The following is a 23,498-nucleotide window of genomic DNA, read 5'->3' as shown; positions in this document are numbered from 1 at the left end:
CCATGATGAATGAACCACTCACTAATGTCAAATTGACAACGTAGAAAATAGAAATCAAAATTACATATCATTTGCCGGTGAAGAGTTTGGTTCTTGAATTGTTCGTTCTGATAATAAAATTATACAACTCCTAAAGTGTGTCTCATAGCTCATCCATAATTAGTATGAGCACATGTGAGTCAAGATTTATGTTGTAGAGAACTATTTTCGTAAATAGTAGCGGTTTGATAAATTGTATTCCTCAACAGTAGAACAAACAAGTAGAATTCTCTAGAAAATCGTGTATGGGGTCTAAGCGACTAACTAACTTATTGTACTCTTATAGATTAAGTGTTACTAACCCAAGAAAAATGAGTATTGATATTGGAGGTAAGCTATCATATTTATTATTCAGTAAATCTACCTACTGTTTTTTTGCTGCGCTGCATAATAACTAATAAACGTTAGCTTATTAAAAAGTAAAATTAGCTTTTCTAAATCACCTACTGTCTCATGATCTTTGTATAGGTCATTACACTTTAAGTATTCTTCAAATAAACTAAAACAGTTATTTGGGTTTGATTGTTACATAAAAAATGGCTCATACAAAAAATATGAAAATTAGTGTGCTGTATACGACTTTATATCTGATATAAAAAACAAAAACAAATACAACCAATATCAAAGTAATATTTAAAAACTTTGTTAATTTTTAGGCATGAGAATAAAATACAAAGACAAAGATGATACCTTTTTGGAGAAGAACTTGGTATCAAAGGAACCTTTTGGGCAATTCAAGGCATGGTTTGAAGAAGCCTGTGCAAGAAAGGAGATTCTTGAACCAAATGCTATGTGCCTAGCAACAGTCTCCAAGTAAGTCCCTACCTACTTATAGTTTTGCTCCCATTCCTTCACAATTCACTCTAAATTTTAAATTATTTTAAAAATATACATAATTTGGCTCTCTATGAATTAATGTAGATCTTTTGCTTTTTAACCAGGGAGGGGTTCCCTTCGGCGAGATTTGTTTTATGTAAAGGATATGGAAAGGATGGTTACAAATTCTTTACAAACTATGAAAGCAGGAAGGCTCGAGAAATGGTAAAGATTTATCTTATAAAGTTATTCCATTTGAATATTGTTACAATGATATTGTATGAAATTATAAATGAATGTTTTTTAGGATGGTAACCCAAATGTTGCAGCAACTTTTTACTGGGAAGTACTGAATAGATCAGTAAGGATTGAAGGGCATGTGGAAAAATTATCTGAAGATGAGTCTACTAAATATTTCCATTCACGTCCTGTTCCTAGCCAGATAGCTGCATGTACTAGTTATCAAAGCACTCCCATTCCATCCAGAGATGTTCTGTGTGAGAGGGAATCAGTACTTGAACAGCAATACATGATTCCTGAAATAGAAGTTCCAAAACCAAAATTTTGGTAATTATTCCTACTTAATCTTATGTCTGCTTGTTTCATTTTTGTTCACGATTCGACTTGTGATATATTTCCTCTATATTAAAAGTTTTTTTTTTAAATGCTGTGGTAGCTAGAAGCAATATGCTTGATATTCAGCCAATTGCTAAAACAACAAATATAGCAATTATATCATATCATAAAATATTTCTGTACCACTGAGTACAATATTTATGAAGATAATGTGTTTTTATGTCTTATTATCTTATCAATTAATGGGTGTTGTTTACAAGTGATAAGAAAATAATGATGATGTTTTCTGTATAGCTCTATTGTAATTTTGCAGATGAATGACTTCTCTAAAGCTACCAATACTTTTTATGGACATGTTGTTTATCCTAGTTGTAAACAAAAACAAAATCCATGTTACATTCATTTTTTGATTTGACCTTTAAAAATAATCTAGATAGATTTTTCGCCTATTACGCAATATGAGTTACAAAAACAAAAATTTAATCATCTTCACTATAAAACCTAGAAGAAAATACTCTGATGCCTTATTTTGTTTTCAGGGGTGGATACATAATTCGTCCTAGAGCTGTGGAGTTCTGGCAAGGACAGAGGGACAGACTTCATGATAGAATTAAATTCAGGAAGCCTAAAGATGGAGAGGTTCCTGATGGCAAATTGTTACATGAAGGGGAAGATGGGTGGGTGTATGAGAGACTGTCTCCATGAAAATATATAATTTAATGAGTTATCATTGTCTTCCACTATGATTAAGTCACACAATTTTATTGCAATGTTAGTACAATCATTATTTATTAAAGGGCTATTCTGGTTTATTGATTGTTATTTTCAATATTTCCCTTTGTATACCTCCTTTACTTTTCCAACAAACTTCGCTTTTTAAATTTCCATTTTTTTGTATTCTTTCCTGAAATTGCCTTACTCCTCCTCCTACACCAAAGTAGTATGTTTTAGCGGCGACAAAAGCTGTACCATCTTTGCTCAGCCTATCCTTCAATAAAGTAATTAGTTTATCATAGTTACTCTGATTATAAATAGTTTCTGATGTCAATATAATATCATACACATCAGTGCTAGGTAGAATTTTATTGAAGGAATCCCAATCTCCAGAGTAAAACTTGCATCTCTGGATTTCTTGTTCTCTACTTTCTTCTTCCTCAATATTCAATAAAACATTGGGTATTGTAACATGTTCTAGGACTTCCTTGTTCTGAAAAAATGAGAATCATCAGACATACAAAATCATAGGTGGTCAGGAATTTACAAGAATAACTAAGTTACTATATTGCAAATTAGTAAAGAAAACATGAGAACTTACATAATCTTGAAATGTAACCTCTGCACCATTCAGAAAGGCATGAATCCCTAATATGCCAGCACCACAACCTAAATCTAGAACTTTGATTTTATCAAATTTGATATCCTCATTTTCTGTTATATATTCAACCAAGTCATAAGTGCATTCCCAAATCTTAAGGCCGCCTGGAATATTTAAGATAATTGATTGATGTTAATGAGTATCAAACAAGATGTTTTGGTCCAAAAAGTTCAGAACAATGAGGTTTACTTAGATATAGCTACAATTTTATCTATATTTTATAATTTAAACTTAATAAATGATAGTCTACAACACCTGCCTTCATATTTGCCAGCTACAAGATCACTGTGTTCCTTTTCTGCTAGCTCTACAGCATTTTTGAATCCACTTCCTTCAATATTACTTATTGTTGAACTTACAACTACATGGCCAATTTCTACATCACCACAAGCAAACATTTTAGCCTGGGTTACAATTTCATCAAGATTTTTAATTTGTTTATCTGGTATTACTTCCTCACTGTCTAGCCATTGAATTGTGTCCTTAATTTCTGTAAGGATATGAAATAGCGTTAGTCAATGTTAGATACTGTAGCATAGAAGAAACGAAAATGCACTACTACTACATTATAGTACCTTTTTCATCATTGTCCGCCTCACCAGAAAAGTTAAACCTAAAGGAGGACATAGTTTGTTATATATGGTTATGTGTAAGAACGCAACCTCAGTATATTTATTGGATTTTAACTGTAACTTCCTCTTAAAAAATATTTAAAACGAGTAACTTCCAGGTGAATGCGGTAACCTTAATTAAGTTGTCAGTTGCCACATGTATTTGTTTACAACTCAGAAGATTTGCGTTCAGTTGAATCTATCGCAACTGTAATCTAAATCTTAATCCAATGCGATACTGTATACTTTCGATTGAAAGCAATCGGCTAAAATCTTGTTCAATTTTGACCACAGACTTTAATGAATCTGCGTAATGTGAATGTTTTTTTTTGAAAGGTCATGAATCTACCCTTTTTGGAAAACTAAAGGGTAGAGAATAAAAATAAAAAAAATATTTTGTAGAAAAAATTAAAAAGTTAGTAATGTCATAAGCCATCACGTAGCAAAAATATTGTAATAATTATTTATAATGGAAACGGATGCAGTAAATGAACGTCACAAGAAATTGGTATTGTCGTGTTTGTAATTTTTTAGCTAGTAACAAGTACTCACTTACAACGTCGAATGAACGCAACCAACCAAACTATTATACCAAATTCATTTCATTCATTCATACACACGAGTTGTTAGCGTAAAAAGTTGTGTGGAATTGTACTGTATTGTTAATACAAAGAATAGTAATTGCTAAAGTTAAAATCAATTAGAAAATAACGTTAGGAAAATGACAGACGTTGCGAAAAAGGTAAACCCATTATTAATTTTCGTGATACGCCGCTTTGTTTGACACGAGTAACGTACTTTGATTAGTGTGTGTGTGTGACCTCACAGCTCTCAGTTCAGTTATTGCCTTCGAATATTTCTGTGTCGTGGTACTTTTGTAGCGTGGTTTTGTCGACAATCTTTGTAAATTTATAAGAATTAGCATTTGATAACTGCAATGGGCGCGGTAGGTTTGGAGTACAATATAACATAACCTCAATAAGTGCGCGACTGTGTGTCTAGGCGTATTACCGCGCCGCAACGTCGAATCGGCATAATGGCTGTTGTTAAGAGGCTCAAAAAGTTATGTGTATTTTCAGGTACAGGACTACAAGGATTCCCTCAAGCAGAAGGCTGAGCATCTAATAATAAAAGGGTTTCCAGAGAAAATAGTAAAACTAAATGAACTTCTAGAAACATCAAATTTCCAAAACCGTGATTTATCTGATGTTCATCAGGTATGCTAATCGTATTTTTACTAGCATTCAACTTGTAGTGCTATTTATTGTTTCTTTCTTTCAGGCTTCCTCCATATTTTTATACTGAGCCAAAGAGCATACATATTCCATAAACAATCATAGAGCATTATACTGTGACATGTCTGAACTAGTTTGTGTGGCAATTTGTACTCTGTAGCCGAGAGCTTTTGTATAAAATTGATCTGTTTTCAGGACTTAAACATTCCAGTGCCACCTCCTGCATCAGCTGCCAATGAGCCCAATGCTAAACGCCAGCGGATGGACTCCTCGGAGGTGTCAAGCAACACAACAAATGAGGGCTCCCGAGTGTATGCCTTGCCAAATGGCACGGTGCCATGCAACAAGCCGCTAAGTGACCTCATCCACCTTGTCAAACCACACATCAGGGAACTGGTCGAGGACTCCAACTTGGTAAGTATTTTTTGGGTTTTAAATTTGATATTGCTGAGAGAATAACCAATTCTACAGATTCTTATTCAGCACATATTCTGACAAATATGCCTACAACCATTATCTACCAACAATATTAGGCTAACTCGCCTCAAATGACACAATTTACTAGGGTTCAAACCCTTTAAAAATATTAATGTGATTAAAATTAATAGCCATTATATATGCAGATAAATAACTTGCTGAACAAGAAAATAACCAGTGAAGGACATTGAGTCATGATCCCACTGTTAATTATTTTAGTCTGAGGTAATTCAATAGAAAACAAAACTTGAATCATTTAGCAGTTCCAATATATATAATATCAACTACCTACCTCTTTATTTAAAGTAAATTATTACAATATTTATATCAGGTATACTGCTAGCCTCCTTTTTGCCAATATCATATGAACATTACTATTGTGAGTATTATTGTATAGCTGTTTAATAAAATCTACTAATATTAATTGGCTGTGTCGTCCACTGAGTAGTAAGCAAATGGAGTGATAATGTGCGGGCGAACAGCGCGATCGACATCTGCACAAATACTACGTAAATCGCTGCGACCAAACGACACTACGACGTACTACGTATTACATGACGCCCGCACCAGCAATCTTCCAATGATAGACGCACCTTACAACATGGGTGAGTTATATTCTAACGAGAAATATGTGTTTTGGCTCTCCACTTGTTTACTACTCTGTGGGTGGGTAATATCATAATAGGGCCACCCTCGAAGCTCTATCACGAATTTTAAAAGGTGGGAAATGATAGTACAAGTACTAATTTACAAAACTTTATTGGGATTACTTCTTGCATCAGATTTGGGTCAGCTTATGTATTTCAATCTAAATTTATGTAGTCATCAAAATGTCCTGGCAAATGAATGCTAAAGAACATTTTTCTGGGTTTACTCCCTCCCCTCCTGTTCATTGCACAAATATTACTTATGTTAGTACAATTTATCCATACATGGAATCCTATGAGGATCTTTCCTCATTGAGAATGTTTTGCTGCCTCAACATACACAACTCATTGTCCCTTTATTTTCCTTCTCTGGTCTAGTTCCCATTTCTATTTATACATAGCACAGCTCAACGTTGCTAACTTCAGTATGTTCACATTTTCAATCCCACTGAAGCCATTGGTGTATATGGGTCTCTTATAGATCACCCTTCAGCTGTAAGTAATTTAGGAGTAGAGGTTGTTCTATCTACAAGCTACAATTTCATCAAAGTAAGGTTATGATAGCAGGCCTACTAAAACAATCAATGTATTGTTACAGCTGAAGATGTGGATCTCATTCATGATTCCCAAGATTGAGGATGGTAACAACTTTGGTGTATCAATACAAGAGGACACGCTGGCCGAGATACAGTCGGTGGAGTCGGAGGCTGCGGCATTCTTTGACCAAATCTCACGGTACTTTATATCGAGGGCAAAGATCGTGTCCAAGGTTGCAAAGTACCCACATATTGATGACTACAGAAGAGCTGTTAGAGTGAGTACCGTATTCCCAATTTACGTACAACAGTTAAACCGCAATGCATTTCTTATGTGCAATGTATTAAAGTCGTCATTGTAACTATCGATTTCGAACCAATGTTTCTATGCAATGCTTATCTTTCAATAGAAAATTAGTCACGCAATTTCCATTCGAGTTTGAAGCAGCGATTAATTCATTAGATTGGACGATGGTTTTTGTTATAGGTGAGTATTGAAGGAGCGAAAGAAATTGTATGTGTTATTTATTTTAGGAAATTTTGAGTGCATAGATCAACACAGTAATAATTGTAAATAATTTCCCTTAAATTGCAATACTGCCAACGGCTACAAAAAGGTTACACATCAGGACAAAGGATTCGCCGCATAGCAAATTTATTGATAAAATATGTCTTTTCCTAGTATGCAGTAGATAGTTGATTGTCATGTCATTTCTAGATCAGAGTTTATTAAATGCCAAGGAACTAAAATCTAAACATGACGTGCATTAGCAGTACTATTATTTTGATTTTATCATTTTAAGTTCTCAAGGTCAACTGTCCATCCATTCCTAATTACAATCCCAACCATGTGTTACATTATTAATTTCGTATGTTTCCCAACAGGAATTGGACGAAAAAGAATACCTGTCGCTGTGGCTGGTGATGTGTGAGATTCGCAACCGCTACTGTTCGCTCCACGACATCGTCATTAAGAACCTCGAGAAGATAAAAAAGCCACGCTCATCGAACGCGGAGTCTTTATATTAGGCACTATCTTAATCTCAATTAGTATCTCTTTAGTCACACGCAACTGTAAGAATACATTGTGGATCTAAGAGTAAAACTGTTTTTATGTCTAATTTTTATTCACTACAAAAAAGTTTCTGTAAATAAAGCACAGATTTAAAATTAACGTAACAGTTTTGTTACACACCAATACCTATTGAGAAATTCGACGTACCATTTTATAATTCAATTCTAGTGAATAAAAATGGATAATAGTTTTGTATTGTGGTCTTATAGCAAGGCAGCGAGGCTGACGTATTATCATGTGAGACTGACTGCTGTGTTGTAACACAATATTATAATTCAATTATTGACTGTGAAATATCCAATTAGATAACAGACATGAATGCGATAACAATTAGATGGTAGTTAAAATGACACCTTGCTATGAAACTACAGTTAATTGAATTATCTACAGTCAACAGTTCCAAATCTGTTCATTTATAGGTATTATTAAGCTAAAATATTATGTTGTTACTTAATGATACAATAAAAAGGTTTGATTTCTAAAATGGAAATTAATAAATTTCGGTTATAAGCGCGTAAAATTATTTCAGGATTATCATCATGAAAAGTGATATGATTGACTATTAATAGTCAATACTTAATTATTTAACTATGTACCCAATGTCGATAAAAATGGAAACATTTATGAATGTATTTTTGGTTTTATTTTCTAGTTTATAGTACCTAGAACAAATCATGATTTAATGGCTAATACAAATCAGCCTGCATTACTAAGTTCGCTAGATCAGCCAGTAATTAATTAAACAGTTACTTGAAATAATTAGTAACATATAAACGACTCGAGGGAAGCTAAGTACAGTACTGTTACCCATCTTGCTAAGTATTACTCATACAGGCAGGTAGTTCAGTGCGTATAATCAAATAAAAAATATAATGAAGTACTAGAAGTCAGCCCGACAATCAAGTACGGCTGAAGTAAAGACCACAAAGCCGATTTTTATTTGCATACGTATATAGAAATGGACTCTAATTACGGAAGAAACTGATCGAATTCATTCATCTTGTTCGTAGAACACTAGTCTTGAATAGACACTATGACACCTTTAGGTACCTAATTGATTCTACGTTATTGCTCTTACCGTACATGATGAATGTAAGTGCCTCCGGAGAACATGGTGGTCGGGAGTCGATTGTTCGACCGATGAATTAATGGAAATTGGACTGGATTAATTGGAAATTCATTGTATTGACAGTGAGTGTTCAGTCCCGTAGTTACATGTAAATTGAAGAAAAGTTATTAGTCATATTCACTGGATACTGGACACTAACAAATGACAAGTAGTTTCGTTTTCAGAATCATCCATATTTTGACGTAACGTTCTTTTAGGGTAAGACATTTTGACAGTCTACTTCTACAACTTATATTTTTATATTTCTTTTGCTTTCTCCTTATTTTGTGTATTAGAATTATTGATTTATTTAATTATGGTAATAAATTGTTAAAGGGATTTGAGGTAATGGCGAGCGACATCGACAAAGGAAACTTTGGCGACAGCGCCCGTAACACAACGGTGTACGATTTGAAATCGAAAAACTCCAATCATATTTTTGATGGTGCTGGCGAAAATATACAATACCATAGTGATTCGGAATCCATTGCTTCGAGGAAGAGTAAAACACGTTACATAAACCCGGCTATTTACATTGAACCAGTGGAGTCTACTCATTCTGTGACATCTCTGCAGACGGACTCGTATATTTCTGATATAACCCCGCATCCTCACAGTAGCTATAGGAGTAACTCAACCCCGTTACTGAGCGGTCGAGATTCCAGTTTTTCATCTGGCAGTGTGAAAAGAAAGTCGTGTCGACTGACAGGTCCGGGGAACTTGCAAGACTTAGGTAAAGAAGAGGAAACACCGCGGTTTGATCGCACCTACCGGGAAGATGGACCCGATACGTTTAGGTTATCAGTGGCGTCCGTGTCCACCACGACCACGGCTAAGGAGGAACGGGAGCGAAACGAGAAGAAAAAACAGGAAGCGTTTAAGCAATGGGTCGCAAGGAAAGACCAAGAGGTAAATTAAGTTAATTGTAAATAGATTCTGATGTGAGAAATGTAGGATAAATAATGCTTTGTAATTTAAATTTTCATAAAACCAATTTTAAATTCCTTGAGCAATCATAAACAATAGAGTGGTGTCTTCCTAAAGTGACAGGTCTCGTTTCCTACTAGATTAACTTTTTAAGGAAACTTTTTGCTACGTCCTCTTAGTAATTAACCATATTTAGTACGCAGGCATTTGATTTTTATGTATGTGTATATGTAAAGCAATTATTAAAATGCTTTGTAACAGAATTACCTACCTCTATTGTAACAAAATTCTTAGAAACGCGACAAGGCCAGACTTGAAAAGATGAAAAGGCAAGCTGGGCCAACGACGTCACAAGAGCAACGTGAGGAGTCGTATAGGAGGTGGTTAGAGCGAAAACGAACGCAGACGGAACGACAACGAGCCGAAGACATCATGCGGCAGTACCGTCATAATGAACAGCTAGAGCGAGAGAGAAACAAACGCGAGCGAGACAAGGAGGAAAAACTAGCCGAATGGATACGTAGGAAGGAGGAGGAGATGAAACGTAACATTTATTAATTAATCCTTTTTAGTACAAAACCAGAAAATCCTAAAATGAAAGAGGTTTTAGGCTGTAATTTTTTTTCCAGTTTCCTAGCTACAGCAGGAGTTTTGTTGTTTCGATTTTCAGAGACTAATATTTGTTATTTAATTAATGTTGTCTCCAAAACACTCAGTAATGAAAACTCGCGAAGAGCGCAGAGCGGCGCGGGCGTCTATCGACGAGGAGCGTAGACGTGCGAATGGCGAGCGAGCGTACAGGGACTGGCTTCGCACGAGCAAGAACAAGCCACTACCAGTGCCTCTCAATCAAGGAGAACTTAGTGAGTCACATTTAGAGTATTTATTATTGTCGGGGTGAAAAGCAAATGACTAAAGCATACACACATTAAACACGTAGCGAGAGTGGCAATGGCCACGGGCCCAACGAATAAGAGGACCCGGGGCTCCAACGCCTATCTGACTGAAATAAAAAGTTTTGTTTGTTCTACTGCATTGTACTACCCGCAAATTAGTAGCACGGCAACTAAAAGTTGAGATCCTAAAGGGACCCGAAATCCCGCAGTCCGACTAGCACCGACTAAACACCCCGCTACCTTACGTTGCATTCACAGAACATTTCCCGGACTTATTTGGACTTAAAGTTGAATTTCCGACTAGTGTTAGGATCCTAATTAAGGAAAATATATTTCGGCAGACACGTGTTTAGTTGCTATTTATGTAGACTCGAATGCTCAACTTTGCATCCCTACCTTAAACGCACCCTCGCTGGTCTTCTGTCAAAGACTACTCGCAACTATATCCTGCTTTGTCCATACATATTTTTTAAGCATCCATCTGTTCCTAGATCCAGATATAAGTTGAAAATCAAATCGATCTTCATCATTTAAGTTACGTTGTGAACTCGAGAGTTCCTTTAAAAACGTACACAACTGTATAACTTAGTCTGTATGCGGATACTTTTTTTCGTCGTCGACTAATGGTCCTCCTGGTTTCTAGGTATGCGTGGTTCCGTGTCACAAATGTATATAAATCCCATACCTTGGCAGTTCCCCACATGAACATCTAAGAAGATATTGTTGTAATTAATTGTAGGTACTTTTAAAATTAACTGATTATGATCGTTATTATTTGTGAGCACGTCAAAATCAGAATTTTGTGTGTATACCAAACTGTTGTAATGGTTGTTCTTATTATTTAGTAATCAATGTACTTCATTTTAGAATAAATTTTCAATTTTTAGATTAACATTTTGTTGTAGTCGCGTTGTTTACTTTATCAGGGTTATTGTTGAGATGAAATATAACAGACAAGCTGAACGCTCGTTTAAATAAAACAAGATTGATTTTGACATGTACTTTTATTTTATTATTTCCATAGTAAGTATATTAGGGTCCCGTCCAATATAACTTACGTAAATGTACCATAGAAAATTCACAAATATCTACTTTTCGGCACGCGATTATTCTTCCTAAGATTAACTACGTTGAACATAAAGGTTGCTAATTGCAAAATGTGCGTAATAAGAAGCGACTAATTCCTATCATACCCAGACATCACATAAAGTTTTTCGAACAAGCCACAGCCAACTTTGATGAAGAAAGATTGAATGCATCAGTCCGATCAAGATGCTATTGGTAACTACAGCATGCGCGACTTTTACTTTAATTTGCAAATGCTATAACTCCCCGATCGGACTAATAAAACACTCATCTTCATTCTAATCACAATAACTATACAAAATTACAACATTTCATAGATTGAAGTCTCTTGTAATGTTGAGAGACTATCAGTAGACTTCCTCCTCTTCTTTAAGCCGCAGTATTTCTGACTTGTTCATGAAGTAGTACGTGGGCTGGCGGCCCTTGAGGTCCTTCAACACCCTCTTGGATCCAGCTCTTATCAGCACCCGACTCAGAGACTCAATCTTTTCCACTCCCATAGCGTAATGCAACGGCGTACGCTCCAACTGAAAAACAAATAAAATAAGCTTATTTGTTCTGAAAGAAACTGCTCTCCTTTTGTAAAGGCAACATGTGATTAATCAATTACTTTAACATAACATAAATGAAATATTTGGATCTCAAACTAGTTACAATGTCCGATGAACGGACTTTATGCACCAGGTGCAGCTTCGATCCCAAGACGGGTAAAGTACCAATGTGACACTTAAAGTTATGGATACGTATATAATACGGTGTTGCTAAACTAACAATACTTAAAACTCTAACATTACCAACTTAATATGTAGTTTTAATTTACAGGATGACTGGCAGCTATTTTTGTCCCTGACCTTGGGTCCTCAGCCGTTATTTTCATGGACTTATTGAGACTTTCATTCATTCATTATTCATAGAACTTGACCCGCGATTTATATACCGTTACTTACATTATCCCCGACACGCAACAGCTCTGGGTAGTTTTGTGCTAAGTAAGCAACGACTTCTTCGTGCTGGGCCAACACAGCGACGTGTAGGGCTGTCCTTCCGAAGGAGTTCTGGCAGCGGGCAAGGGTCCGGGCACCTTCCCCTGACAGGGAACTCTCGATAGCGGCCAGGTCACCGCGCCTGACGGCTGCATGTAATGATTCTCGAGACTCCTGTTATGAAATACATAGTAGCCTAAATTCCTTTATTTGTATTGCGTGTGTAAGATAGGCATACCTACTGAACAGGTGCCAAAAATGTGAGCTCAGATGCCCAATCACTTCAGTAAAATTTGATTGACATACATAGGTTTTGTGAAACTACCTCAAATGCTGGTATTGAAGCTAGTAAGCTGCTCATATCACTGTCGCCCCGCTGCGCTATGACGTCTGTGATTGAGACACCATCCTCATCCACCACGTCTAAGATGTGATCGTATCCTTCCAGAAGTAACTCCATTATCTTCTCAGTATTTCCTAAAGTACAAATATAAATTAAATAAAAAAAAACCTGGAACCTGTTGTACTTGATGAACTAACAATAGTATTTGAGGGACAGAGAAGAGTGTTCTTGTTTCTCTTTTTACATATGGTATGAAAAGCTCTGTATGGATGTACCTACATAACAAAAATTGCAGAGCAAATGACCCATTTTGAAACTGATAAATCGGTTATCGGTTATATTATATAAAATGTAAGTAACTAATAAAAGATGCTTATAGTTCGAGGGAAACTCACCTCTAGCGGCAAGATGCAAGACCCATTTGTCGATCTCCACAGTATTTTCCGGTACGTTGGCTTGTATAGATACATCTCGAGCGGTCCGGTACAACTCGTCTCTGAAGCCCAAGCTTATGTCAGACTCTTGGAGAAGTTGGAATAGGGCGTTACGAGCATGTGTCCGCGCGGCGGCGAAGTGCAGCATTGATTGACCATGTTCATCCTAAATGGTAAAACAACTTAAATGTATCTACGTTACAGGTATATTTTCGATGAAATACTAAGTACCGATTAAAAGGCGATTATTTTCGTCAACAAGTAACTCGAAAAGTCGTCAAACCCGATGAGATTTTTAAAACAAAAAACAGTACACAATCAGTCAAATGGCTCCAGAAAAGTTAAGCCTCGTGGTAATCTACTTCATTTATATCAATGCCTACAAGGCCACTCTGAAAAAAAGCTGTCTCTTTGTAAATCTAATTATTATCCTATTCCTGTTTCTGATTGTATCAACTAAATTAGCTTTATCGAACAATTTCCAAGTATCTCACCCTCGTCGCGCTGGTAAAAGCAGATTCAGGTGCATCAGGGCTTGTTACAGGCTGTGGATCCACTGTGACTACTTCAATAGGGCGGTGGGTCTTGGTGGCTGTGCGCGAGTTCCTCACGGTGTTAGACGCGATTGACTTCAGCGGGTCTGCTGCCAGGAGCTTCTGATCTTCCTTCACTACTTCTTCTGCTTGAGTAACTGGCATGTTTGCTCCCTGCTTGTGGAAATTAACATTTTCGACAATTGCACAATACTTACAAAGCTAATTTGTTGTTTGAGTTGTTATTAGTATTTTGAGGGGTTAAATGTAAACGCCAATTTAGTAATTTTGAATTAACTCGAATTTAAAACTTTTACGAATGAAAAAATGACAAAAATAGCTGCAACACTTTTCTTGGAATTATATTGAATGGCTGGTAATTATTTTCGTTACACAATCACAGATATATAACTAAAATGTCCAAAACACGTAGAATATTTGCTCACCTGCGTACCTATATTTGTTTTCTCTTGTTCAGGAAAGTTATGAAGAAAACTTGCCAGAAACGCAACTGGATCTTTGGGCTTTACGTTAGCCACCTCGGTTAGACCTTTGATCAAAGGATCGCCGAGAGCTGTAAACACATTGTCCATATAAACGTCTCTATTTTCATTCACTATATCCATTGTTATTTAACAAAATATTTTTTTAAACTCTCGTAGAAGCTTACACTTAGCAAGGTATCTGCCCTCGTCGGTCCGAAAGATGGGAATGTCCATGTGGCCATTATCGGCGTGGCTTGTGCCTGAAACCGATCAATTATTCAATGTCGGCCTTCGACGTGTTTGCGTGGAAGGGGCAAGGGGGTGTGAGAATATATCAAAACGTGTATTTTTACGCGGACGTGAACACCCGGTGGGCAGTGGGAGGGCAAACGTTAATAGTTGGTGGTGGTAGTAGTGGGAACAGCACAGAATGCTTCTATTAGCACTCGCTGGACATAATTGATATGACCTATTACTATCGATCGACTGTTATATAGAAATAGTCTGAATTTGTCACAGTTTATAATTATCAAAGATTTTTGGTGAACTAAGTTTTTGGTCAATTATTAAGATTTGTTTAACTCCCTCTGTAAAGCTGTGTGGCAGAAAAGCACATTACAGATACAAAGACAACACATTTTCGACGTCACAAATATCTAATGTTGGAAAGACAAGAATGGTTGATGAGCGTGCAGTTAACACCAAAGCATTGTTAGTATCGGTTTGTGTACAAGCGTGACGTTTGCAATGATTGCACATTGGTGTAAGACTCTCACGAACACGCCTCACAAGGATATTACCAAAAATATTTACTGACCTAAAACTTTACAGATGTATTTAGGTATCTAAGTGTTGCTCTGCTACAACCATACAGAGGCACTCGTTTGGTACCTACAATCTTTCCAACATTCGATAAAATTAATTGTGTTAAGTGAACGCTTGTGTTAAAGTGACTAAAATATTAGCATCTATTATTTCATTTTATAATTTTTCCTTCTTTTCCGGACTGTCTTGGCCAGTCAAGCTACTTCTTTTTCTTCGGAATATATTGGTTAACATTGTTGCGATATGCGCTGAGTTTTGCATCGACAAATCTTTTTCCAAGTGAAGTAAATTAGATGCCGCCGTAGCAAAGTCGTTGAAACAGGCAGTTTCGGTAATACTTAAACATTGATAGTTGCTGATTCGGGCTATGTCCGAGCTTAAAGTTTCACGATACTGGAGTCCCCTCATGGCGCATAAATGCTTCATGTTATCAGGATCCTTTGATAATCCAGGAAAGTTGACTATAAGACTAAAACGTATGCTAGCTCCTAAAAATGTGGGCCTAGACGACAAGAAACCGAGTCTGGAATCCCAAACAAAGTCCAGTTTTTCATGAAGATATGTCATGATGTACGATAGCTTACTGAATGGTAAACCAATTTCTGCAGGGGAATCTTGTGAGGAAGATACGAGCACTCGAACATGATCGTGGACGTTTATCCATACTGCTAAAGTTTTGTCATCAGTTAAGAAAACGCCGCGACCGTAAGGCCAATGCTTTCCGTGTAATCTTGTGCAGTCATCGATTTCATCTCTATCACAAAGTGCTATCAATAGACCATTTGACGCGAGAGTAGCACAAATTTCAGAAGGCTTTTCTAAAACTTCATTCATTGTGTAATAGGTCCCGCCTTTTTGACCAGATTCAGACGTAGAATCTTCATTAAATTTGGAAAAATCTTCCTTCATCAGGAGTGTTGTTACGACTCTTTCTATTGTTTCTAACTTTCCTACCTTCAGGTTTAGCGGTAATTCGAAGCCCTCCAAATTTCTAGAACACTCTATTACTCCTGAAAGTACGAACTCATCGCTTGGATCAATATTCAGTTCGACAAGTGGCTCTGAATATAATTTTGCAGATGAAGTAGCAACAAAATCCGATCTTGGATGTATTGGCAAGTCTGACTTCACGTTAATGTTGTGAATATCTTTGACAAGGGGTATTAAAAACTCGTGAAATACGTCATAAACGTAGTAATCCGGTGCTGTAACTCCTCCAGGGAAATCTTCTTCTACAGTTTGAATGATATTTCTGCTATCTGGAAGCTTTTTCACTGCTGGCCAAATTACATCGAAGAGGTCGTGATCTAGTTTTGTGACTCTGTATTTGAGAATATCAAATATAGGTTTTTTCAGAAATCTAGCCAGTACTAGAGGTGGCGTGGCTCTATTCGAAGAAGCTGATAAAGGTGTGCGAGTCAGTCTAGCTGATGCTAAAAGTCGGTAGCATCGATCTAAGGTATCCAAAGCTTCAGGCGCATCCAAAACTCGACGAGACGAGACTTGGTCCTCCGGCACTAGACATACTCGAATTAAAACATGTGGAAAACATTATTGTAATAAAAATTGTGAAATTCAACGTTTATAGTGCGCATTGTTATTTGCCATGGTACCGATTCTTGCTTCTGGGGCTACATACCTTTATCGGTGAACATACTCTGTGCTGCCTCCTCGTCTATACCGTACTCTGATAACATTTGATCAAAGGACAGAAGAGATGGATTCTTTAGATATTCTTCAGCCGACTTTCCATTCTAGAAAAAAGTTAAAGTTTAAAACAAGAAATGTCATCAATATTTTCAATCTTATGTGGGTTTGTTTAATCTTACATCATCTAAATCTTTTGAGTTTGCGCCGAGTTGTTGTAGCAAATTGTAATAATGGCCATTGTCTGGTAAGACTGCTGCGTAATGTAAAGCTGTCCTTCCTTCAAAATCCACTGCCGATAGAGTTTCAGGGAATCTGAAAATTAAATTCATTTAGTCTGTCTTTCTTCCCATCGTGTTCAATGCTTTTAATTTGAATGTACTAACCGGCCGCCTAAATATTTAATGATATTAGTTTTGCCAAATATTGTTGCCACATGTAATGGAGTAGCGCCGTTCGGTGAGATTGGATCCCGGGCTATTGCAAATTTTCGCCTGTCTAGGGCAGCTTGGAGATCTCTTATATTTCCTTCTCGTGCTGCTATATGAACTTTATTTATTTTTTGCTGGAAACAAGGAAATGTATTACTTTCTGAAATTATAAAATGTATTTTTTTGTATGAAACGAGCATTTACCATATATGTCGGAACATTTTCTAGGAAAGCTTGTAGTTCTGAATTTCTTGAATGCCTCCCTATGAGTCTCGAACCTTCACCATTTAAAACTAATGTTGCCAACATTTCCATGTTTGCATTGTTGATAAGATCTGTAACTTCCGGATCTATTTCATTGTCCTGTGAAATTGCAATTTGTATATGAGTTAATAAAGAACTGAAATATTGGATTTTTAACTACTAACGCTCACTAATTATAGATACTGGTAAGAAAGTACAGATAACTAAGAAGCTGGCAAATCAATTCATGACAGTGGTGTTACGAGGTGTCTGTGAGAAGTACACAGTGCTACAATGATGCTTCTACTCTAATGAACACCACAATCAACTAATTAATTTACTTATTACCTTCTTTAGTCGGTCGTTTGTCTTACTTGACGGTACAAGTTAGAAATATACTTACAACAATGAGAACTTCTCCGTGCACTGATCCCTCTCTCTGTGCTATACTAGCATCCTGCGAATCTAATTCGGGTTCACCATTCACAACACCTTCTATAAGACTTTCCTGTGTACTTCGGCCGTCGGTCACGTTTCCTTAATTAGCAAAATAATCAAAAATATTGAACTTGTCAGGGACCCTCTTATAATTTATTAAAATTATGAGGACTATATTTTGATTGTTTCGTGTATAGTGCCAGAAGAGATTTCGGTTTTACCTCTCTTGGCACTTCCCAAGTTAGATAGTTCTGCAGTGCTTTTTAGATTTGAGTCGCTATACTCAGAATGCGTTTCTCCTTGCACTTGTACGTCATCATCATCTTCGCTGTGTCCACCATTAGTATTACCTTCGTTAGTTGCTGCACCTAATTCCTCTTCATCTTCATTTGTTTCATTTGCAGTTTCGTGATTTTCAGTTTCTTTATCGTTTGCATCAGCATTATTTTTCGTGGATTCATGTTCATTTTCATTTTCAATATTATTAGAGTCTTGTTCATGCTCGCTACTCTTTTCGCTTGTTTCTTCATCTTCTGAACCCTCTTTAGCTTCTTTTGTATCGTCAACGTTTTCCACCTCATCATCTCTCTCTTTAGCGGAAGTTTCTTCAGGTTCATCGTTCTTAGTGTCATCGCCTTGGTTATTAGTTTCTGGTTCACTTTCTACGTTCTTTTCACCACTGCTTTTGTCTTCTGCAGCTTCCTCGTCTTCATTTCCTTCTTCCGCATGTTTAACTTCATGATCGACAACTTCCGTAGTCTCTTCATTCTTCTCATCCTCATCATTTTCATTACCTTCTTTAGTCTCGACCTCATCCCCATTTTCTGATACATCTTTAGCATTTTCATGATTTTCTTCATCAGGGTTGTCTGCTTCAGTTTCAGTTACTTCGTTGGCATCATGCTCCTCTTCATTGTCAGCAGTATTTTCTTCAGTAACAATTTCTTCTTCTTTTTGATCGTGATTTTCTTCATCTACTTCCGATTCCTAAAATACATAAAATAAGAATTCATGCAGATGTTTATAAAAAGCAACGCAAATTAATTTAACAACATTCCGTGAGAATAACATGCATTGCTCACCTTATTACTTTCTAAATTTGCAGTGTGATTATCAATATCATCTTTAGTTTGTTTTGCGTCATCTAATTCAGGCAAACTATTAATGAGCTCATGCGTGCTACTGCCTTTCATCACACCAATACGATTGTCAGTGCTTTCAGAGGTAGTGTTGGTATCTTTGGACGAGATATTTTCATTAGATGCCTTATGGTTCCTCCTTCTCGACTTTTTATTGAGTTCAGAAATAACTTCGGTGTCTAATAACTTCCAGTCCCAATTGTTTGGATAAGCACTGGACGGGGTCCGCGGCGCTTCAGGTAGTGTTTTGAAAAGGCTTTTGTCTATCTCTTGAGGTCTATTTACGTAATAAGCTGGTGTTTTATTTTTCTAAAAATATAAATTTAATATGAATAAAATTTGTGGAGTAAATCATGTGTTTTAGTAATTCTCACTCTTTGCGGTGTGGGATTATGTAAAGATTTCTGGTTCGTGTGTTACTCACGTTGTCGACGATGCTCTCATCAGCTCCGAGTCCGACCAACGTGTTGTAAGTATGCTGATCATCCCTCATGGCCGCCGCGTAGTGCAGTGGGGTGCGACCATCGTTGTCCACGTCATTTATACCTTGCGGATACCTTTCTGCTATGTATTTGAGGATACCACCATGGCCTAGACCTGCGGCCTGATAAATTAACAATAAGATTATAAATATTTATTAAATTAACTGATAATATAGCTTTATATTCCCGTAGGGTCGTAGGAGTCGCTGAAAATCAGCGCGGTTATAGCTCTTGTTCGTTCCGATGCAGCATTAGAGGCACCATTGAGTTATGCTACTATTTTCAGGTATATTGTGAAATGCTACATACTTTTAGTACCTATCTCCTCTTTGTGATAATGATGTTACTACCGCTTTTACGAGAGAAAAAAAAAATGTAATTGTATATATTCAGAGACTATAAAAGAAGAGCTTGTTAACAATTGCCTCATTGCAGTTCACTTTCCAGTGTATAGTCATGTCTGACTAATTGAATTCAGTTTATCAAACTCAACTTTTTATTAATGCCATTAATTTCTCCTTGCATTTTTATTCACACTTTCACTCATTCAACTTGATGCAACATGCCAATACCACCATCGGCTTTATAGAAAAATGAGCTTTATATTAACGCTTATTAGATAAGATATTGCATACCTTATGCATGACAGTCATGTTGTTAGCATCCCTGCTGGACAGGGCTTGAGGAGGCACGGGATCCCCCGAGTGCTTCATCAGACCTTCCAGATCGTTTTGGACCACGGATGTGTGGATATCACGTATGGTATTCTGAAAATGACAAAAGGAGTATTTAAATTGATGGCTGCTTCTAAAATCACGATATTGTGATCAATAGATTGAAATGATGGAAAGATGTAGACATGGATCAAATTTTTGGGCCGTTTTTTTTCTGTTTTATTTCGATCTATTACTCGAATAATCATTATGTAGTGTATCATGGTAACATCTTTTACTGGTTTACCATTCGTGAATTTCAATAATCAGTAGAGTATTCTTAACAAGCTTAAGAAAATTTTGTTCCACGTGCCTCACAAACACAAATACACTGATTCTTAATACTTAATCTACTTCCGTCTGCATTTTCTACGATGGCATTGATAGAAAATTCTTTCCGAGTCGCTTCTCTATTACAAGGAGAATAGAATACTTACTTGTTTATAGAGATATAGTAAATTTAATGAATACTAACCATGATATAAGGCACAGCCTCCAGGAACTTCTTGACGACGGGCTGGTTGCTGACCTCGCTGAGCAGCCGAGCGCCGTGCCCCTCCCACACCACGCGCTGCAGACGCGCCATGTCGCAGTCGTGGCACCATATCCTTATGTTGTGTCGCTTGATCACCAGGAGACCTATAGACAATATATGATTCAAGAACAAGCGTTAGGGTCTATTTAGACGATGCGACAATTTCCATGCAAGTTTTGATACATTGCTGGCGATCACTTACCATGTTAGATATTCGAGCTACAGGGCTGCACAATGTATTGCAACTTGCATGATGTTTCTCGCAGCGTCTAAATGGGCCTTAATACTTTTATGTGTTCTGATTCCGAATGGTAGCATAACTCTAATTTAAGATGGTCAAATGATAATCTTCGCTACGTAACTACTCAAGGTGACACGGCAGCATAAGACTAAAGCGTTGTTTTTCTTTTCAGCCGTTAATCACTATCAGTTTTTTTGAAGCGCTAAATTTTTGACACTTTTTTAATTACGACAATACAAGATGGTTGGTAAAAAAGAAACAACGAAAAATTAATTACAATGAAATGCTACAAAGGAGTATTTCAAAATTTAACCCTAACATTATCAAACGTAACAAATCCGCATTATTCATAAGTATGCTAACAGTTTTTTACCCACACATTGTTTTCTTAAGTGGCATGCAAGGTAACAAGTCGTATCGTATAATAGTCACAGTAGTTCAGAAGGCACCTCAAATATGTTGTTGTACGAGGAATTGCAATCGATGCCAAAGTTCAAGGTAAACGAGTTTCAGAAAAATTGAGGAGTGTTTAAAAAAAAATCGAATTCATTATTTTTTTGTTAACGCTTATTGGAGTACGTTTCACGCCAGGAATGCGTAGCAAGGCTTTTAGTTTGGTGTAAGAAATTATGTTCTGAACAGCCATTTTGTTGTGTCAAGATTAATGTTTGTGATAAAGGAAAGTTATTATGTAATTAGCCTTTTAAAATGTGTAGTTGTAAGACCATTTATTATCGCCTGTCCAATGTATAATGATTCAAATTTTCTGCCAATTTGCATTCAACTTATAACTAATTTGTTCGTTTGTCCATGTAAAGTAATTATAGAATTCATTATCATCATTAAAAAAACTATTTAAGTATTTACAAAAGTGACAAATGTGTTGTTGATGACATTCTAGATAGCATATCGCATTCTATTTTAAATAGGTACCTTTGGAAACTTATTCTAATTTTGTTTTTATGTCGATTCTAACCAACCAATAAAAATATAACCTTTACTGTTACTGGCTGTTTGTAAAGAAAAAGGAAAAATAGTTTTAATGGGTCGATTAACGAGGTGCGTGCAATCAAACTGATTTGAATCAATCGAATGTCGATTGAGTGCCAGCAAATAATTAAGTACGGAACAACTAGTTCCTAGCAATGAGTTCGTTTAAAATGAGTTTTATAAATAGTTTGACGTTGTTTGCTATTGATTTCGAACTTCAAAGTTCGAAACTGTGTTAATGGTAGAAATTAAAACCTTGTTTCCTTTAATTTAATAAAGTGGAGTAGGTTTATTGTGAATAATCAATATGGATGACTTATTTACTCAATAAACGTACGTAGAATTATGAGGATTGATTAATACGTGGGAAATACAAATAAGTGACTGATATGATAACCTACTAAAGGAATAAAAAAAAATAAGAAAAAGAGGAAATTACTTAAAACTAATTACTATTTTTTTATGAAAGTGTGTTTTTATTTCCATGCACCATACGGTTCGATGAAAAATTTAACTTTTACAAGTTCAAAATATGAAAAAACAATGAAACATGTGTTGGCAAGCATGCAAATAAACCTGACCTTAAGACGAAAGAAAATTGGGTTTAGAAAATGATAGATAAACGATTGCCTTGAAATATAAACTAATACATATAACAAGAATGCCTTTAAACCCGGAATCCAAAGTAAATATGAGTAAGCGGCTAGTGTCAAGGACATGTGCTGTATTATTCAGGTAGACTGAAACTCAGACAGATAGGTTTTAATGTTTAATGACTTGGGTATCGATCGATCAGTCGCACCTGGTGTCGGGTGCCCTTCGATACTTCTTTTTAATGTAGGACAATCATCGGATATGCTTTCAATGGTTTATTGGCTTTTTTTGTCTGTGGGTTAAATAAGGTTGTTTTTTTTTAAATGAATCATAGGTTATATAGCCAAAATGACCTGCTTTTTAAGTGTTTTTTTTTTTTATAGAGAATCAGATGATTGATGAATTTGAGTGTTATAATTCAAAAATGTGTAAAACATGGCTCACACATTTTTTGACAATTCACAAGTAATCTGAATTTTATTATATTTTCTGGTACCGTTGTATGTTGTAAATGTTGTTGTTGATTGTTTTGGACGAAGTTTGTTTCCTTATTTTGTTTTCAAAATAAATGAGACACTTACATTTTTTGTGTTTTTTTTTGACGTGACAACGTCTTAAATTAGGTTGCGGCTGGGAGTCACTTATGAAAAAGTGTAACGCCCGGTAACGTTACGATGAGTAACCGAACGAGAGAGAGGCCCGCCGAATGCCTTGCGTCTCTCTCCCACTCAACTATGTTCGGTCTGCCGCGCGCGCAGCACTAGAGAATTAGGCGCATTCATAGAAATCTAAATAACAAGTTATTTAGATTTCTATGGGCGCATTGAATCGGCGCTTACATGTACAATGTTTTAGTAAACAAAATATATTTCCATAGTTAAAATTTGTGCAATTCTTATTTTCATTCAATTCCTTGTTCGCACAATAGTGCAATTTAATTATATTCATATCAATAAATATTCTACCGAGAAAAAGACGTTGTCACGTAAAATCTTCGCCCGTAAAACCGACTTTACAGGCAACCATTTTTTTATCTCT

At 36.3% G+C, this 23,498-nt stretch overlaps 5 protein-coding genes across 7 annotated transcripts in view; 3 read left to right on the top strand and 2 right to left on the bottom strand.

The window, feature by feature from the left end:
* Positions 1-27: 27 nt before the first annotated feature.
* On the top strand, positions 28-2,247 carry LOC113498462 (pyridoxine-5'-phosphate oxidase-like). The gene is made up of 5 exons (XM_026878457.1): positions 28-369; positions 696-852; positions 981-1,080; positions 1,163-1,422; positions 1,971-2,247. The coding sequence occupies exons 1-5, from the start codon at positions 285-287 to the stop codon at positions 2,134-2,136; spliced, it is 768 nt and encodes a 255-aa protein (XP_026734258.1). The 5' UTR covers positions 28-284; the 3' UTR covers positions 2,137-2,247.
* LOC113498461 (histidine protein methyltransferase 1 homolog) lies at positions 2,130-3,583 on the bottom strand. The gene is made up of 4 exons (XM_026878456.1): positions 3,382-3,583; positions 3,066-3,296; positions 2,747-2,910; positions 2,130-2,638 (listed from the first exon to the last, which is right to left on the bottom strand). Exons 1-4 carry the CDS (start codon positions 3,431-3,433, stop codon positions 2,231-2,233), a joined length of 855 nt encoding a protein of 284 aa, XP_026734257.1. The 5' UTR covers positions 3,434-3,583; the 3' UTR covers positions 2,130-2,230.
* A 288-nt stretch (positions 3,584-3,871) lies between these two features.
* LOC113498463 (proteasome activator complex subunit 3) lies at positions 3,872-8,019 on the top strand. Of its 3 annotated transcripts, none has more exons than XM_026878458.1 (5): positions 3,872-3,925; positions 4,497-4,634; positions 4,848-5,066; positions 6,375-6,590; positions 7,198-8,019. In XM_026878458.1, the coding sequence occupies exons 1-5, from the start codon at positions 3,887-3,889 to the stop codon at positions 7,339-7,341; spliced, it is 756 nt and encodes a 251-aa protein (XP_026734259.1). In that variant the 5' UTR covers positions 3,872-3,886; the 3' UTR covers positions 7,342-8,019. The 3 variants fall into 3 exon arrangements, with proteins under 3 accessions (XP_026734259.1, XP_026734260.1, XP_026734262.1); XM_026878459.1 differs by lacking the exon at positions 3,872-3,925 and adding an exon at positions 4,015-4,159; XM_026878461.1 differs by lacking the exon at positions 3,872-3,925 and adding an exon at positions 4,232-4,363.
* Positions 8,020-8,707: 688 nt separating this feature from the next.
* LOC113498459 (trichohyalin-like) lies at positions 8,708-11,310 on the top strand. The gene is made up of 4 exons (XM_026878455.1): positions 8,708-9,404; positions 9,717-9,966; positions 10,139-10,285; positions 10,962-11,310. The coding sequence occupies exons 1-4, from the start codon at positions 8,844-8,846 to the stop codon at positions 11,021-11,023; spliced, it is 1,020 nt and encodes a 339-aa protein (XP_026734256.1). The 5' UTR covers positions 8,708-8,843; the 3' UTR covers positions 11,024-11,310.
* A 99-nt stretch (positions 11,311-11,409) lies between these two features.
* Positions 11,410-23,498, bottom strand: part of LOC113498805 — a 28,432-nt gene continuing 16,343 nt past the window's right edge. Inside the window, exons 5-22 of the mRNA XM_026878947.1 lie at positions 20,576-20,739; positions 20,023-20,154; positions 19,330-19,509; positions 18,849-19,214; positions 17,939-18,753; positions 17,732-17,861; positions 17,290-17,448; positions 17,041-17,219; positions 16,837-16,969; positions 16,647-16,761; positions 16,429-16,524; positions 14,368-14,427; positions 14,144-14,271; positions 13,659-13,871; positions 13,126-13,330; positions 12,713-12,864; positions 12,352-12,561; positions 11,410-11,931 (exon numbers count right to left, since the gene is read on the bottom strand). Of these exons, the coding sequence (XP_026734748.1) occupies positions 11,752-11,931; positions 12,352-12,561; positions 12,713-12,864; positions 13,126-13,330; positions 13,659-13,871; positions 14,144-14,271; positions 14,368-14,427; positions 16,429-16,524; positions 16,647-16,761; positions 16,837-16,969; positions 17,041-17,219; positions 17,290-17,448; positions 17,732-17,861; positions 17,939-18,753; positions 18,849-19,214; positions 19,330-19,509; positions 20,023-20,154; positions 20,576-20,739 (3,617 nt within the window). The 3' untranslated portion in view covers positions 11,410-11,751. The remainder of the gene's footprint in view (positions 11,932-12,351; positions 12,562-12,712; positions 12,865-13,125; positions 13,331-13,658; positions 13,872-14,143; positions 14,272-14,367; positions 14,428-16,428; positions 16,525-16,646; positions 16,762-16,836; positions 16,970-17,040; positions 17,220-17,289; positions 17,449-17,731; positions 17,862-17,938; positions 18,754-18,848; positions 19,215-19,329; positions 19,510-20,022; positions 20,155-20,575; positions 20,740-23,498) is intronic.

The sequence above is a fragment of the Trichoplusia ni genome, chromosome 11 (assembly GCF_003590095.1).
Source record: "Trichoplusia ni isolate ovarian cell line Hi5 chromosome 11, tn1, whole genome shotgun sequence".
In the NCBI taxonomy this organism is placed as follows: Eukaryota; Metazoa; Arthropoda; class Insecta; order Lepidoptera; family Noctuidae; genus Trichoplusia; species Trichoplusia ni.
The sequence above is the reverse complement of the archived record's forward strand: the minus strand, read 5'-3'. Positions and strand labels throughout refer to the sequence as shown.

Coding starts and splice junctions, on each gene's coding strand:
- LOC113498461 (XM_026878456.1), bottom strand. CDS start 3,433: ATGTCCTCCTTTAGGTTTAACTTTTCTGGTGAGGCGGACAATGATGAA. Junction 3,297..3,381: donor GGCGGACAATGATGAAAAAG/GTACTATAATGT, acceptor ATATCCTTACAG/AAATTAAGGACACAATTCAA. Junction 2,639..2,746: donor AGGTTACATTTCAAGATTAT/GTAAGTTCTCAT, acceptor TCATTTTTTCAG/AACAAGGAAGTCCTAGAACA.
- LOC113498463 (XM_026878458.1), top strand. CDS start 3,887: ATGGAAACGGATGCAGTAAATGAACGTCACAAGAAATTG. Junction 4,635..4,847: donor ATTTATCTGATGTTCATCAG/GTATGCTAATCG, acceptor ATCTGTTTTCAG/GACTTAAACATTCCAGTGCC. Junction 6,591..7,197: donor ACTACAGAAGAGCTGTTAGA/GTGAGTACCGTA, acceptor GTTTCCCAACAG/GAATTGGACGAAAAAGAATA.
- LOC113498462 (XM_026878457.1), top strand. CDS start 285: ATGGGGTCTAAGCGACTAACTAACTTATTGTACTCTTATAGATTAAGT. Junction 853..980: donor TGCCTAGCAACAGTCTCCAA/GTAAGTCCCTAC, acceptor CTTTTTAACCAG/GGAGGGGTTCCCTTCGGCGA. Junction 1,081..1,162: donor GCAGGAAGGCTCGAGAAATG/GTAAAGATTTAT, acceptor AATGTTTTTTAG/GATGGTAACCCAAATGTTGC.
- LOC113498459 (XM_026878455.1), top strand. CDS start 8,844: ATGGCGAGCGACATCGACAAAGGAAACTTTGGCGACAGCGCCCGTAAC. Junction 9,405..9,716: donor TCGCAAGGAAAGACCAAGAG/GTAAATTAAGTT, acceptor CAAAATTCTTAG/AAACGCGACAAGGCCAGACT. Junction 9,967..10,138: donor GAAGGAGGAGGAGATGAAAC/GTAACATTTATT, acceptor CAAAACACTCAG/TAATGAAAACTCGCGAAGAG.